The following is a 16103-nucleotide window of genomic DNA, read 5'->3' as shown; positions in this document are numbered from 1 at the left end:
GAAGGACTCGGTCTGCATTTGATGAAGCACTGTTTGTTCTACCTCTTTCTGTTTGTTGGCACATGCAACGTTCGCCGCCCCGTGAAGCTGCTGACTGCATGCCTTTATGAACTCAGCCAGTGTGTCATACTGCTGTGGATTTGGCAAGGGTTTAACTGTAGTCAATCCACAAAATACAGACTGCCTTAACTCATTACTCTGTTCTTCAGCAGGCAAGGAAGGTTGCTCGGGCCAATTTGCTGGTGGCAGTTTGAGGAATGAAGGACCCTGATTCCACTGGCTTCCTTTTACTCGGTCACACAGGCGTTTACCTCTTGTGATGCTGTCTGCAGGATTGTCCTCAGATCGTATGTAACGCCAGGTTGCAGATGCTGTGAGTTCTTGTATCTCTGCCACCCGAGTTCCCACGAACACTTTGTAACGACAAGAACTCGACAACAGCCAGGTAAGCACAGTCATAGAATCTGACTAGAGAGTTAAGGAACCAATGGGGATTGTAAGTTCTGTGACAAGGACCTTGGAGAGCTGGTCACCACTCAGAGCTGCGCATAGTTCAAGGCGAGGTATAGACTGCTGCTTGCGAGGGGCAACCCGTGATCTGGCCGCTAGAAATGCAACTTCTACTTGGCCTTCTGCATTTTCGGTCCGCAGATAGGCCATGGAGCCATAGGCCTGCTCCGATGCATCACAGAATATATGTACATCACGTTTGCTAGTTGGAAGATCCATGTATGGACTGGAATAGCATCTTGGCAGTGATATCTTTTCCAGATCACTCAGTTCGTTCTCCCATGAACTCCATAAGCTGAGCAGTTCTCCTGGCGGTTGTGGGTCATCCCAGTCACGCTTTTTATCCCATAGGCGCTGCACCAGTATTTCCGCTCGAGTGGTGTATGGGATAATATAGCCGAGGGGATCGTATTGACTGGCCAGAACACGATAAATGCTGCGCATGGTTACTTTAGTGCAATTCACTACCCTGTGCTTGTAGTGCAAAGTGTCCGACTGACAATGCCAGAGGAGTCCAAGAGTAGATTCATGGGTATCTTGCAGTCCCTGACTAAGCCAGAGCTCACAGCTGTTCGATCTTTTATCAGAGGGAAGGTGAGCAATCACTGCTGGGCAATTGCTGGCCCACTGTCGCAATTCAAAGCCTCCCTTATTCAGCAGGGCACAGAGTTGATCAACCAGATCTTTGGTGGCATCTTTGGAGGTGAGACTGTGAAGACAATTGTCAACATAGAAGGACTTTTCAATCACCTCTCTCACCTGATCTCCTGGTTGATTGTGGTCCAGCACATGCTTTTGCAGAGCGAACGTGGCACAACAGGGACTGCAAGTAAAGGTTTGTCATCAGGGAGCAACCTCACCTGATGAAACGAATGTCACTGCTTAAGGCTGTGGAATGTTCACGGAAGCGCAGTAATACTGCCAACAGGGTGGGACTTAAGGTGGGACCTGGTAGAAGCAGCTCGTTCAAGTTTTGGCCCTCATACTGGAATGAGCAGTTGTAAACGACCCGATTCTTGCCGTTGTGTGTGACCATATGGTGAGGGATGTACCATGATTCCTGTGATCTCTCTGCTTCGCATGGTTGCAGTTTCTCCACATAGCCAGCATTTTTGAGTCTTTCAATCTCAATTTTGTAAGCACAGGCCTGATCAGGGTTCGCTCAATGCTTCTTAGCTGTGGCAGAATAGCTTCTTTTGGCATGTGCAAAATTGGCATGTGTTGTATGCGAAGGAGCGGTGTCGCATAATGCATGACACCTTCCACATTAACTCTCACCGTTTTCTCTTGTAAGAGGTTGATGGCCTCTTGATCAAGTTTAGACCGCGTCACTAATTTCTCACTGCGGTACGGAATTACATCCATCTGCCATAGCTTTTCCACATGGGCAAACAGATCAGCATTGGGAGATATGGCAGTAAAGAGGCATTGGTGAGTGCTGAGCCCATGCTTGATCTTGTGTGTAGGGCCTTGTATAGTCCAGCCTAATCGAGTTCGAAACTGCAGCAGGTCCACCTGGAGGGCTTAGGCAAACAGGCTCAATTGGGGTAACAAGGAGCCAATTAGCAGTACAGGCTGTACTCTTTCCATTTGCTGCAAGGGCAATCCAGCTAAATGTTTGTACATCTTCTGGAGGGATGCAACGGGGTGAGTTTGCTCAGCGAGACCAAGCCTTTCGGCCGTGAAGGCGTGTGTCGGTTAGCGACAGGAGACACAGTGAATGAGACTGCTGCCCCATGAAGAACCTGTTGGTCCTGCCTCACCGTCCACAGTATAAGGTCCTCAGGCTGCCCCTTCAGATTTAACTGCTGTGCTGCTGTGTGAAGCAGTATGGTCCTCTCCGACCCATCGTCCAACAGAGCATATGCCTCAATAGATTTGTCTCCGTTGGTGATGATGACTTTGCTCACCTTTAGGAGAACCTTTCGGCTGTAGACTGGGCGATCCACATACAGGATGTCCTTGGTGGTGTTAACCAGACAGGAGTTCTCCCTAGAGTCTGTTTCGGTGTCGTCAGCTACAGTCCGTTCATTTACATCATGCAGTATAAGGAGGTGCTTCCTATGGCACATCTTACACGGGGATTTCAGGTTGCATTTTGAGGCATGATGATTCCGTCCGCAGCACCAGCATCGATTGTTCTTACGGATCCAACATTCCTTCTGTTCCTTTGTGAGCTCTTTGAAATTAGCACACCCATTCAAGAAATGATTGGAATTGTCACAGTAGGGACAATATGCACGCAGTCTCCCTTTGAATCTGGCAGATTTAAATGTTAAATCTGGAGCGGGTGCTTGGATTTCACACCCAGTGATGGGTTTCTCTGTGCCTAGCAAGATGGAGGTTGGTTTTCTTAAAGCCCTTGGGTCACGGCGGTCCTGCCTTCTCCTACTGCTGGGTTCTGATGGGAGACCTGTCATCCTGGAGCCATCATCTTGTACTTGGAGCTCGTACTCCAGCCAGTTAGAGAAATCAAGAAGAGTTGGTATGGTTACCCTCAGTGGGTGGATGTATCTCTTGAAACTAGTTCTCAGCTCATGAGGGAGTTTACTCTGAAGTTGGGACACATGCGACCCACAGTCCAGTTCAACAGTTCCTTCAGGTCCCAGCTGTTCCAGCATGCTCACTAGGGACCGCACACGTAGTGCAAACACCTTAAAAGCCTTCACATCTCCAGTTCTGATGTTTGGACCATCCATAACTTCAGCAATGTTCTGCAGGACCAGCTTGTGCGGTTGCCCATACATCTTAATGAGAGCTTGCATAGTGTCTGTATAAGGGTGTGTTGAATTGCAATAGGAATCTGCAACTAGCAGTGCCTCCTCTAGCTGTAGATGATCTGTAAGTATCTGATACTTGAAACGTTCAGTGGCGTCGACAGGGAGGAGGTTCTCTAATGCCATGCGCAATCTTGAAAACTCTCTTGGATCTGGTGTTGTCAAGGAGGGTATCGAAGGCTTAGGTCCTCTGTACGCCCTCTCCTGGTAGCATGGCGCTGCAGCTCTGGGAACGTCCTCAGATCGTTGTGTAGAATGGGACACTTTGACACCCCAGTATGGATAATAATTTTCTCTGGACACCTTCTCATCTGAGTGGATGGGTTCAGCATATGGATGAGGCGGAGCATGAGAAGGAGTACTGCCTCTCTGAGCAGGGGTACGATACCTTGGCGTAGCTTCAGGCTGACCATCAGGTATTGATGAAATGGTGCAGTCCCTCACCTGCTCTGTTATCTGCCTGATCTGCACAGAAGGGTACTGGTGGAAGTCTCTGCTTTGTGTGGTGGGCACTGGCTGGCTATGGCATGTTTCTGGCTCATGGAATTGAGGAGCTGGTACGGGAGGCACTGATTTGCATGGGGTGGCCACGGTGGTAGCTAACTGCTGGATCTCTCGTTTCATGATGGCATTCTCTGCTTTAAGACCTTGCAACGCGCTTAAAATCTCTGGCAGCTGTCGAATGCAGCTGCGAAGCTCATCATTCTCCCTCTGTAAGTCTCCCCTTGTATCTCGCCATTCACGAGACTCATACTCTGAAGACAGTGGAAGATCTTCAGCCTTAGCTTCATCATCACTGGAACATGCAGGTTGCTGGGATCTCCTTTCAGATCCAGGCCTTTGTACTTCGAAGTCTGCTAGGTATGCAAGCGGCTTTACATGTCGTCTGGGGCGTACAACTGGAGGCTCTGGCTCTGGACGGGCTGTCATTTCTCTGCAGTAATTCGAGCTCCGGCTCGAAGGACCACTTGTAATTGAGGTTTCAAATTTTAATACTGATTCGTGTAGATTCGAACCCCTGCAGACAGTCGGTCAGAACTGTACAATGACATCTAACTTGATGAATTCACCCCAGACTCCAGAATCTCAGTAAAGCATTTACTGATGGTAAAACTGTGGTTCTAGAACAGAATACAAGAATAATCTTACATGAGTAAATTATTAAATAACATGTACAAACGATTATCATGCAATAACAATCCTTTGGATTATAAATTAAAGTACAAATTAAGGCAATTTAACACGTCTGTGCAAATAATTAAAGCAGTTATTCTAGGACAACCCACAAGAAGGCGCTATTCTACACTAGACGTGACTGAGGCACGGGTTTAAGATATGGTAAACAGCGAGTTATTAGTCACGAAATAACTCGATAAAACAATAACATATCTCACAATAAACACTTGAAATTACTTGCATCAGCTATGATGAACATGAAAGCAAGCTTAAAGGTGAAAAATCCACTATATAATGCCGTAAACACGCACATACATATGGCGCAATAGCACTAAATGAGTCTCACTCGCGGCATGAAACAATCGGCAGATTTAAATAAAGAACAACAAATACACTTACTTTCTATGCACGCACAACTATATTACACCAGTAAGAATGAGATGTTGCAGACAAACATGAGATAAAGCAGATTACTCGAGGAAAGAGTTCGCATTCGGCATGTCAGCTCAGCGCACCTGGTCCATTTCCCAACTGCGAGTGATGCACATGATGGTGACGTTGCCGATGTTGATTGGTCACAGGAAGAAGGTTCAAGAAGCCTTTTGAACACAACTATACATTCATAATGTACATTTATATATTTAGACTTGCATCTACACATTGCAATTTACACTTATATATTCATACTTATAACTACATATTCTGATTTACTTTTATATATTTATGATTTACAATTTTATATCAAGATTTTTTTTGTATTCAGACTTGCAACTATATATTCTGATTTAAATTTATATATTCTGAGTTACATCTATATACACAACTATATATGAGTTTCATTTAAATATTCAGATTTGTAAATATATATTCTGATTTGCTTATATATATATTCAGACTTACAACTATATATTCTGATTTAAATTCATATATTCTGTGTGACATTATGCACACATTTGTAGATTTATTCTGACTTATAAATATATATTCTGATTTAGTTCTATATATTTACACTTCAATAAATTTACATTTATATATCAAGACTCTTAATTTTATATTCAGACTTACATTCTGAGCTATATATATATATATATATATATATATATATTCCATCAACGTGATGTCACTTATTTATTTATTGTGTCAGGATCAAATGCACAGAAATTAAGAATCAGAAAAGTGCTGGAATAGCTCTGTTTGAAATTACACTAATTAAAATAGACTACAACTTAAGAGTTAAAAAAATGTTTTATTCATTTCTGCCGTATACTCATTCAAAGCCTTTGATGACAGCATTGCTTCATCAGTCACTCTAACTCTTAAACAGCTAACACAGAATTGATTAGGGCCTACCTGTTTTATGTAATTCATTTCTCCATTTCTAATAATTGCTTCTCTCGCAAATACATACACATTTATACAGCCGCATATACAGCTAATAATGCACAAATCTGTACATAAATCTGTTCCACACTTATACAATTGTTTTGTTTTTGTCTTTTTAAAATGTTCTTTCTGTTCTCATAATAGGTATGCATGTACCAAGAGCTCCGAAAAAAAAATAAAAATCCTTGTGTGTTTGCACACACTTGGTGAATAAACTTAATTCTGATATCAAATTGTTCTTGTTCTGTCTTCTTGTTTCTTTTCAGACCGTAAAAGACCACCCCAGGCCAGTGTTGCCACCTTGTGAAAACTAGTGTGAAGAAATTCAAAATGTATGTGCACTGTACACATACCCAAAAAAGGGCAGGTGAAAGGCATCTCTTCACTCTGAATTCTTATATTATTCTTATGTCAAGGTTTGCTTTGTGCAAGTCTTTCTAAAGTGGTCACACATAAAAAGTTATTACATGCCTCTTAAAGTATTTGTCTGTGAAAATCAGTCCACACCAATGACATAAATCAGTTGTCTCTTGAGTGAATCTTCAGGTGCTGATTAAGTGTTACACTGAATCTGAAATTCTTTCCACACTGGCCACATACGAATGGCTTTTCTCCAGTGTGAATTCTCATGTGGGCATTAAGTGTTGGTTTATGTGGAAAACTCCTTCCACACTGAGGACATGTGTAAGGCTTCTCTCCGGTATGTGTTCTCATGTGCCGTATAAGGCTTCCTTTTCGAATAAAACTTATTCCGCATTGCTGGCAGGTGAAAGGGCACTCTCCAGTGTGAATTCTCAGGTGACGTGTAAGGCTTCCTTTTTGAGTGAAACTTATTCCACACTGTTGGCATATGTAAGGCTTCTCTCTGGTGTGAATTCTCATGTGCCTGTCAAGGATTCCTTTTCTGTTAAAACTTATTCCACACTCCTGGCAGGTGAAAGGGTTCTCTCCAGTGTGAATTCTCATGTGTACTTCAAGGTTTTCTTTTCGTCTGAAACTTTTGCCACACTGTTGGCAGGTGAAAGGGTTCTCTCCAGTGTGAATTCTCATGTGGACTTTAAGGTTTCCATGTTGACTGAAACACTTTCCACACTGTTGACAGGTAAAAGGGCTCTCTCCAGTGTGAATTCTATTTTGCCGTTTAAGGTTTCCTTTTTGAGTGGAACGTATTCCATCCTGTTGGCACGTAACATAATCTCCTGTCTTTTGTGCTTTTTTTTTCTCTTCTAATGATGTCTTTTCAGTCTGTGAGCAACTAAAAGATTTTTCCCCATTTATTAAACCATGATGTTCTTCATTCTGATCATGCTCTTCCATTTCTCGCTCTTGGCTCTCTTCTTTCAGTGTCATCAGGTCTAATGTGAATAGAGACAAATACAAGTTAACCCCAGTTTAATTTTACAACGGGAACAGATATCAAAACATTTAGACATGTAAGCATTAAAACCAGCAGCGTGTATGCTAGAGCAGAGGTTTTCAAACCTGTCAGGGAGGCACCCCTGCCCTGCACATTATGCATGTCTCCCTCATCTAACAGATCTGATTCAAATCATCAGCTTATTAGTAGAGACTGCAAGAACCTATTTGGGTTTGTCTAATAGGGGCAACATACAACATGTGCCGGGCAGGGATGCCTCCAGGACAGGTTTGAAAACCCCTGTGCTAGATTCCATACCCACTACAGTAGTCAACATTTGAAGTGGATCAAAGAAGTTCATCGAAGTTGTCCTAAGACACGAACAGGTATTGTTTTAGTTTTAGGACAACTTTGATGAAAAGTTTTGATCCACTTCAAACGTTGACTACTGTATACTACTGAATTGGTGTTTTCTATAATCACAGAATCTCTTCTCAATATTGTCTGCTTTCTGTAGGACATGTCCCAAATACTTTTCAGCTGGCCGATGTTAAACCCCCTGTCATAAAAGCCATAGCTTGGCCCAAGATAACTGGTTAATTAGAGGCTGAACTCAAACTTGCCATTTATGTTAAGTTATTAGAGAAATAGTGTCCTCTTACATATGTTTAGTTTTTAGTTTCTAGTGCAACTAGATCTTTCCACAACACAGACCACAACATTTTCTTGGATGGCTTGAGACTTTTGTATTCATGTTGTATTCATGTATTTATATAGTTTTTTAAACAAAGTACTGAGTGTCAAAGGGTTCAGTGTTACGTCCTCTGCTTTTCTGCTTGTATATGCTCTCCCTGAAGGACATTATCATTAGATTTCACTGTTATACTGATGAGACTTAGTGTAATATTTTTTGCAGCCTGATGAAACTGCTGTTAGCAGTGTATTATTGATATAAAGAAGAAAAGCTAAATATAACTTTCATCCACTCGTTAATCACTGTAGTAGGAGGTTAAAACTAAACACCTTTAGACTTTTGTCTATCTTATGCTTGGTAAATCAAAGAGGCTCCAGTTCACTATTTTACACATTATCACGTTCATATCATAATTCATTTTAAATACTAAGTTATCCTCTTCTAAGAAAGACTTTTACCTTTAAACAATAAGAGTTTGACTAATACCACAACTTCTGTGGAGTCAGTTTAATTATACTGAAGTCGGATATTTTAAAACAAATGAACTATGCCATTCTTTAACTGCTTTTCGGTTGAAAACAGCACTGTGAACTTTCAGCCTTACATTAATAAAGGTATGACACATGAAGTTAATTTGTATACCGCATTTCACAAACAGCAGCAATTCAGTTAAAAAGGCTTTGTCCTGTTTGCTTCCAAGGGTGGAGCAAGATATGTGACATTTTTTTCTTTGTGATACATTTTTTTAAATTCTGAAATTTTGTGTAACTTCTACAGTTTCCATGTTTGAAATATTTGTATTGTTTAAATGTCAATGCATTCATGTTTGAATTAGTGTTGCCAGAAATATATTTATCATATTTGTACGATAATCTTGACCTCTGTGCGATGCACGATCAATAATGAAAAAAAATCCCATAATATATGATCATTTCAGCATGCTCGTTGATCTAGCTGTGGATCCTAAGTCTACTGTGCCCCGCATTTAAGCCGACAAGCACTACGTTGCAGTCCTTGGCGGCATCAAATCTGTATCGCAAAAGAATCCCCTCAACATCTGGCAACATGCAGGCCTCTGATGGCAGTGACTCAGAAGGTGTTTGGACCTTCCCACTAAGGTATGCCTAGTTATTCATGTATTGTGGTAATTTGCAGGTTGTGTCAAAAAGTTGTTGGTGTAGATAAGTGGTTGTCAAACTGGGAAACGCGAAGGGACAGAGGGAATACGTGAACAAAATATTTAAATATACTGTTAATTATATCACATTCTTAAATAACAGCGTGTTTCTCACAGATAAAATATATAAGCGTGTGTCCCCTCTAGTGCACAAAAAAGGTAGTGCCATAAAAGGTCAAATCCATGACATCCAATTAAGTTACCTCATATTTTGCAGTCAAAAAATGCATCCACTCAAGTGTCATGCGTAAGTGCACAACCTGAAGTACCGCATGTAGTAGGCTAATAAAGCGGAAGATTAAAATGGACAAGTGGCTACAAAGAATTTGGCCTGCAGCCACAGAGAGAAGTTCTACTCCCAGCTGCTCGGCTGATCTACAACCCTTTGACAGCAGTACCCCAGGTCCTTCAGTAGCGAGCATGAGTGTACCGCATGATACGGTTGACACCGATACTGTCAGCGATGCATCCAAAGCCAAAACGCCATCTCACCATCACCAGCAATTCGCAAAAAGACCATCAAAGAGGCATAAATGAGAAATATATTTCATTTGGCTTCACAAAAGTAATTTCAAGCACACCCATCTCGTTAAAGAAATAAATTATTTTACAAAGGTGTATGTGTTTCTTGTGCACATTTTTAAAATACTTTTTTTTAAATACATTTTTAAAATACTGTGACTGTAGTAGGCTACAAGTGTAAGAGAGAGGGGGTACGCGGAAGGATGTTAAATGCCTGCGACTGTAAAAAGTTTGAGAACCACTGGTTTGGATTATAATTGTACTCTGTAAGTTTGACTCATTTACGATAATTTTCTTCCAAATACAATAAATAAGAGCTTCCGGTTCAATACTTGGACATTTCCAATCTGGCAACACAGGTTTGAGTCACATTAAAAATGCTGCCAGAAAAATTGAGGTGCATCATCTTACTGTCTAAATAAGCACCCTGTTCAGTTACAATGCAGAACTGCTCCATTGCACAAGAAAAACTGGAATATATTGTGATGATGTGCTGTAGTCAAGGTAAGCTTCACCAGACAGTAAAGGCCCCGATATACTTCAAACGAAGTTCATTTTCATTCTTCGTTTGGGGGCAAAAAAAAAAGTTTGAAAAGACGGAGGTCCTTTTTGAATATTCCGACCCCCCGCGGTGCTGGAGGTGGGCTGTAGATAATGTAAATATATGTCGTGCCACTTGTGCATATCCCCAAACACAACAACGATGCAATCATGATGTGTATCTAGGTGTGACAGGTACTAAACCTTTTTTTATTTTATGTGGTGTTGTGATTTCATTTCGATAAAAAAAAAAGTTTTATTATTCTATGTTGATTTGTCATTTCATTTATTGCATATAAACTCCCGTATAGAAAAAACAACAGCAGCAGCAGTATGATGCAAGAACATTTGGTGTAATTACTTTTATTTGAAAATTTGAAAACTTGTCCAGATGTTTCTCTATTTTGCTTTTTGCATAACTCAGGGTCGCCGACATCAAGCTTCGTTGCAATTTCTTTGTAGGATTTACATTTTTTTTTAAGTCTCTACAAAAACAAACTTAGTTTTGGCCTAATTTTTTTCTTAAGCATAGGATGAAAAGGCCCTATCACCAACAGAATGAAGGTTTGTTTTAGGAACAGCTAAAAGACCACTCTGAGAGGACTGAAGTTGCAGTTTGGTGTTAGACACTTGACCAAATACTGTGGAGCCACACCATGCAAGTCTTATATGTAAGCATAAGGATTTTGAAATCTACATGGTACCTGAGAGGAAGCCAGGGCCAAGACTCCAAAATAGGGGTTATATTGTCACCAACCCTGGCCACATATGGGATTCTGCAGATATTGTAGTTTGTTAGGGGAAGATTTAGAAACTCCAACAAGGACAGCATTAGAGTAGTCAACATGCGAGAAAACAAAAGAGTATATCAGCCTTTCAGCAACAGAAAAGCATGGGTTGTAAACATGCAATATTTTGAAAAGATTTGAAATCTGAAAGGTGAAAGAAAGAGGTCTTAACAGTGTTCTGCACAAAAGGCTTGAATGACAGGCTGGCATCAAAGATTTTTTTAGTTTACTTTTGCAACTTTAAGGCAACAACTGACAAAGCTATAGAGCCTGCATTACACAGTTGATGGGAAGGGCCAAGAACAAAGTACTCGAATTTACTTTCTTTTTGATTAATGTCATAAAAGAGGCGTGTTCTAATAATGAATAAAAAACAGTGAATAAAAAGAGTGAGAATGATGCCCCTAGGAGAATTCTTGAGGCAAATCACCTGCAGAAAAGGGAGCTGACGGCATGACGCGTGGATTGACAAGTGACGTATGACGTGTTTCTAACCTATTGCTTCTGGACATTCTCTAGTAAGTTGGGAAAAATGGCATTGTGTACCTTCATGTACAAGCTTCACCCAAACCGACTCTGGTCTAAACATGTTGGCACAGCTGATACAAATGGATTCTTGTCAATTAGATGCCTCGACTTTCCCAAAGCACTCATCAGTAACCCCGCGATCTGCTCAAACCTGGTCAGTGATTCCACGGTTGCTCTGCCCACAATCACACACACACACACACACACAAATACACAACTGCTCACAAACACATTCAAATGCATACACATACCCAAATGCACACATGTACTAATACAAATACTCACACATATTCTTTAACCTTAAAGGGGTCATTGGATGCTAAGTTCACTCTTACATGTTGTTTGAACATTAATGTGTGTTGGCAGTGTATGCACAAATCTACCCTATAATGATAAAAATCCATGCAGTGGTTTTTAATTAATCTGTAAAAATAATATCTCCTTTGTCAAATTGAGCTATTCTCAGATGCCTGTCGTTGTGGCGTCACACCGACAGAGGCCGCTCCCACGATAATTGATTGACATGAGCGTCTTACCTTAGATCAGTTGTAACAGTCTGCCCTCTTTGTTTCAATGCCGGAGCAGGGATGTAAGTTAGACAAGAATATCTCCAATTGAGCGACTAAGGTGTTGTGTTGCTGGATGTAATAATGCACATAGTGGTTGTCTTCCGACATCTGAGCCGCTGAAGATGCAGTGCATTACATTTGTTTGTGAAGGAAATGCACCTCCTGATCTACATATATCCGTCTATGTTCGTGCAAATCATTTGTGATCCAGCTTGACTTACAGCAGAAGTGAGTATAAGGGTTTTTTTTTATTAATTTTGCAATCGTCTTTCCTAATAATGTGCTAGTTAGCAAGTTTAGCGGCTAAACGCGGCTAAAGTAACCAGGCTCATCACATCACAGAGAGAAGAGAGGGGTGGGGCAAGCAGAGCTCATTTGCATTTAAAGCAGCCTCGACCAGAATGAAATTCTTTTTTTTTTTTTTTTCATTAAGACCCTAAAGAATCATATTAACTTGTGGAAAAAGGGCATCCAATGACCACTTTAAGTGTATTAGTTTTATGTTTTGGACATATATACCTCTTTGCTGTGAAGTTTTTTATTTTTCCTTTTTTCTTCCCACTCTTTACATGGCCAAGGTCCTTTACATGGTTGTGGATTGAGTGGCGCAGCAAGACGAGAAATTAACTCTTGACCTGAAAGTCGCTGGTTCGATTCCCACATAGCACGACTTTTGGTGCAGTCATGGCCTAATGGTTAGAGTCATGTGTCGACTCTACTTGTGTCAGACTGTTTCCGTGTCACAATTTATGAATTTTTCAGGAAGTGCCACCGTTACATCAGTGTTAGAACTATTTAAACTGAAAATTATTAGAGAACCATATCTCAGGAATACAGCTGGAAAGATGAGAAATGGTACATATTGACATGGTTTGAGTCAATGAGGTGATGATCTAGTATATGTGCCTGTATGAGACTGTGGATTAAGGCCACAATCTCATCGAATAATGCTATAACATATAGCATTGTGTGTAGAATTCAAATGGGTCCAATACATTTTGTGGTCTGTGATGATTCCAATAGGGTCTGGCTGCAGACATCTGCACTTGCACTCTCAGACACCTGCACTCTCAGACAACTGCACTTCCGGAAGTGACGTCACATGCAGTCGATTTTATTTTTACTTAATTTTAGTTATTTATTTATTTTTTAATTGAATCTCTCAACATTTTACAACAGTAGCCAGGTGATGAAGACAAGAAAAAAGAAACTAAATTACAATGCCACTCACAATTGCCACCTGCACTCTCTGCTACCTGCACATCACTTTTAATCCACATAAATAGTGCATGTTGCCAATGGAGACAAGACGCTGTGGTCGTTAAACGATTAAAACTAATTTCACGAGTTCACCTGCACATTCAGTCCTGATGGGCAATGGTAAACAAACTTGGCTTGCTGTCCTTAATGGAGGCTCGAACCCGAGGCTCGGCTTGAGCGCAGAGTTCGAATCCCCCCCAATACGATATTACCTAGAGGGAGAATAACACAAACAGAGGAGGAGAAGGGGAGGTGGAGGGATGCCGGAAGAACTGAGGCTGGGACGGTGCAATGAGAGCTGCTTATATAGGCTTGTAATGATGATTGACAGGACTGAATGATTAGACTCCTCCCGAACCTACGTTTGGAACTTCATTTCACAAGTTCACCTGCCCATTCAGTCCTGATGGGCAATGATAAACAAACTTGGCTTGCTGTCCTTAATGGAGGCTCGAACCCGAGGCTCGGTTTGAGCGCAGAGTTCAAACCCCCCAAAAAGTGCTTACAAGGGACAGCAAGGCAGGCAATCAACTGCAAGTAGTTTTTGTGATACGAGTAGAGAAAACCTTTATTGATTCTATCTCTCCCCCCCAAGAATGTGCAGAATGCGTTTCCCTGTTGCCGCATTAGGGCAATATACGGCAGTTGAAGGGCTAACAAACGAGATCACTCCTGTAGGAGAGTAGTGGGAAAGCACTGCTGCGGCAGTGACATAAAGAAACATTTTCATCGGAGGAGAAATCTCTGCTCTTGCAAAATTGGAAGAAAATATATGAAAATTAGTCAGGCCGCTGCAAGGGTGCTGTGCAGAATCACTGCTGCGGCAGTGAGAAGTGGAATTTAGCATGACATCAGCTGCAAGGGAAGTGGGAGAGATTATTGCTGAGGAGGCGAGAAAGAGTTTTAGTATAACTGCTCTTGGACCGGCGGAGGAAGTCACTGCTGCGGCAGTGAGAAATGGAGATTAGTATGACGTCTGCTGCAAGAAAGGTGGGGATGTCATTGCTGCGGAGGTGAGAAATAGTGATTTAGAATGGAAACTCCTCCAAGACCAGTGGAAGAAATACTGACCTCTACACATCTGCTGTGGAAGAATTCACTGCTGCGGCAGTGAGCAAAAGAGTTTGATGTGACGTCTGCTGAGGCCAGTGGGAGAATTCACTGCTGCGGCAGTGAGCAAAAGAGTTTGATGTGACGTCTGCTGAGGCCAGTGGGAGAATTCACTGCTGCGGCAGTGAGCAAAAGAGTTTGGTGTGACGTCTGCTGAGGCCTGTGGGAGAATTCACTGCTGCGGCAGTGAACAAAAAGTTTAGTATCACATCTGCTGAGGCCAGTGGGAGAAATCACTGCTGCGGCAGTGAGCAATAGAGTTTGATATGACGTCTCTTGCCGAGGAGGGGAGTAATAGAGTTTGGCATCATATCTTCTCTGGGAATCTTCTCTGCTGCGGCAGTGATTTCAGGTCAAATCAAGTGCCCCCCTACATTTTAACAGAGCTTTAAACGATAGAAATTGCCTGAAGTGGATTGCAGGATTGATAGTAAAGTAACAGAATTAATGATGCCAATTTGTCAAGGAGATGAATTCGAGTTCTGCTGTAAGTCAACTGAAGCAAAAAATAGTGACTATTCAGTTCAGTTCTGATCAGTGAGGACTCAATTGCATGTAATGACTGTGCAGAGTTTTACCCAGTTTAGTTTAGCTACGAGCAGCTCTTCTGTAGATAGTAAAAGCAAGTGCGATCATAGTTGATAGGTTAAAAATCGCTGATGTGGGAGTAAAATTGTACATTTTGTAGGGGGAATTCACTGCTGCGGCAGTGAAGTAATAAGTGATTTGTTAGGGTAAATCACTGCAGTGTCACTAAGAGATAACAGAGCTTATTTGAAAATGGTGGGAAATGTTACTGCTGCGGCAGAGACATACTGAAGATTTTCTGGAAGACAGACCCAATAATAGGGAAGCGAGGGTCCAATACGTACAGTTTCCTGAAAGAAATCTCAAGGTGGATGGCTCACGGTGCTGTTGAAATCATTTTAAGTTTAAGTACGACTTTAGAAAGCTCAGCTGGCCAGCAATGTGACAATGCCAAGACAGGGCTTCTTTGAGAATGACAAGCTATTTTCACGAATATATGACTCGGCCTGAAGGTCAGAAGCTGGTAATCATCCGCACTCAGTCAATTTCTCTTTCCTTCGCTGTCTGTTTGGGCTTGTTAAGAACAAATCTACACAGCCTCTGTAGAAATCAGCATGGTACACATTATCATTAACTTATTTATAGGCGTAGAACAAGAAGGGCATGAACTTACAGAAAAAGGAAAAAACGTGAATATAGCGGTTGTTGCGGTTTTTGCAATTCCTCTGCGGTTAGTTCGTCAATAATGTGGTATTGTGATGATTGCAACAGCCCAATGGGAATCTTGTGGTTGCTGAGAAATGGCAAATGAGAATCCAGATGACTGGGTAGAAATTTTTGGATGTATTAAAAGGAGGACGGTGTAAGGGTTAATTAATTAATTAATAGCAGGGCACTGCTGACCAAAGTTTAGTTTAACTGTATTAGTTCGGCAGAACTTGATCTGCATTTGTTGGGACAATAGATTACGGTGCACTCCACTGAATTGTCCCAATGGAAGGAAATGCTTAGGAGGCCATTCCTTGACCACAGGGTAGTGGACACGGGAAGCCCAGGGTGAAATCACTGCTGAGGCAGACAAGCAACAAAATGTAATCATGAACCTACTGTAAAACAAAGTAATAAAGAAATGTAATGTGCCAATGAAACGGGTGAGACATCAAGTACTGATGATACAAGCCATT

At 41.6% G+C, this 16103-nt stretch overlaps 1 protein-coding gene across 2 annotated transcripts in view; it reads right to left on the bottom strand.

Annotated features, from left to right (window-relative positions):
- Positions 1–5466: 5466 nt before the first annotated feature.
- The window catches only part of LOC127161019 (gastrula zinc finger protein XlCGF8.2DB), a 29986-nt gene continuing 19349 nt past the window's right edge, over positions 5467–16103 (bottom strand). The window contains exons 1-2 of one of the 2 annotated variants that reach the window (XM_051103668.1): positions 10841–10944; positions 5467–7201 (exon numbers count right to left, since the gene is read on the bottom strand). In XM_051103668.1, the coding sequence (XP_050959625.1) occupies positions 6366–7196 (831 nt within the window). In that variant the 5' untranslated portion in view covers positions 7197–7201; positions 10841–10944 and the 3' untranslated portion in view covers positions 5467–6365. Of the gene's footprint in view, positions 7202–10840; positions 10945–16103 lie in introns of those variants that run through there. The other variant, XM_051103667.1, reaches the window with a different exon arrangement.

The sequence above is a fragment of the Labeo rohita genome, unplaced genomic scaffold (assembly GCF_022985175.1).
Source record: "Labeo rohita strain BAU-BD-2019 unplaced genomic scaffold, IGBB_LRoh.1.0 scaffold_527, whole genome shotgun sequence".
NCBI lineage: Eukaryota > Metazoa > Chordata > Actinopteri > Cypriniformes > Cyprinidae > Labeo > Labeo rohita.
Note: the sequence above shows the minus strand (reverse complement) of the source record. Positions and strands in the feature narration are given on the sequence as shown.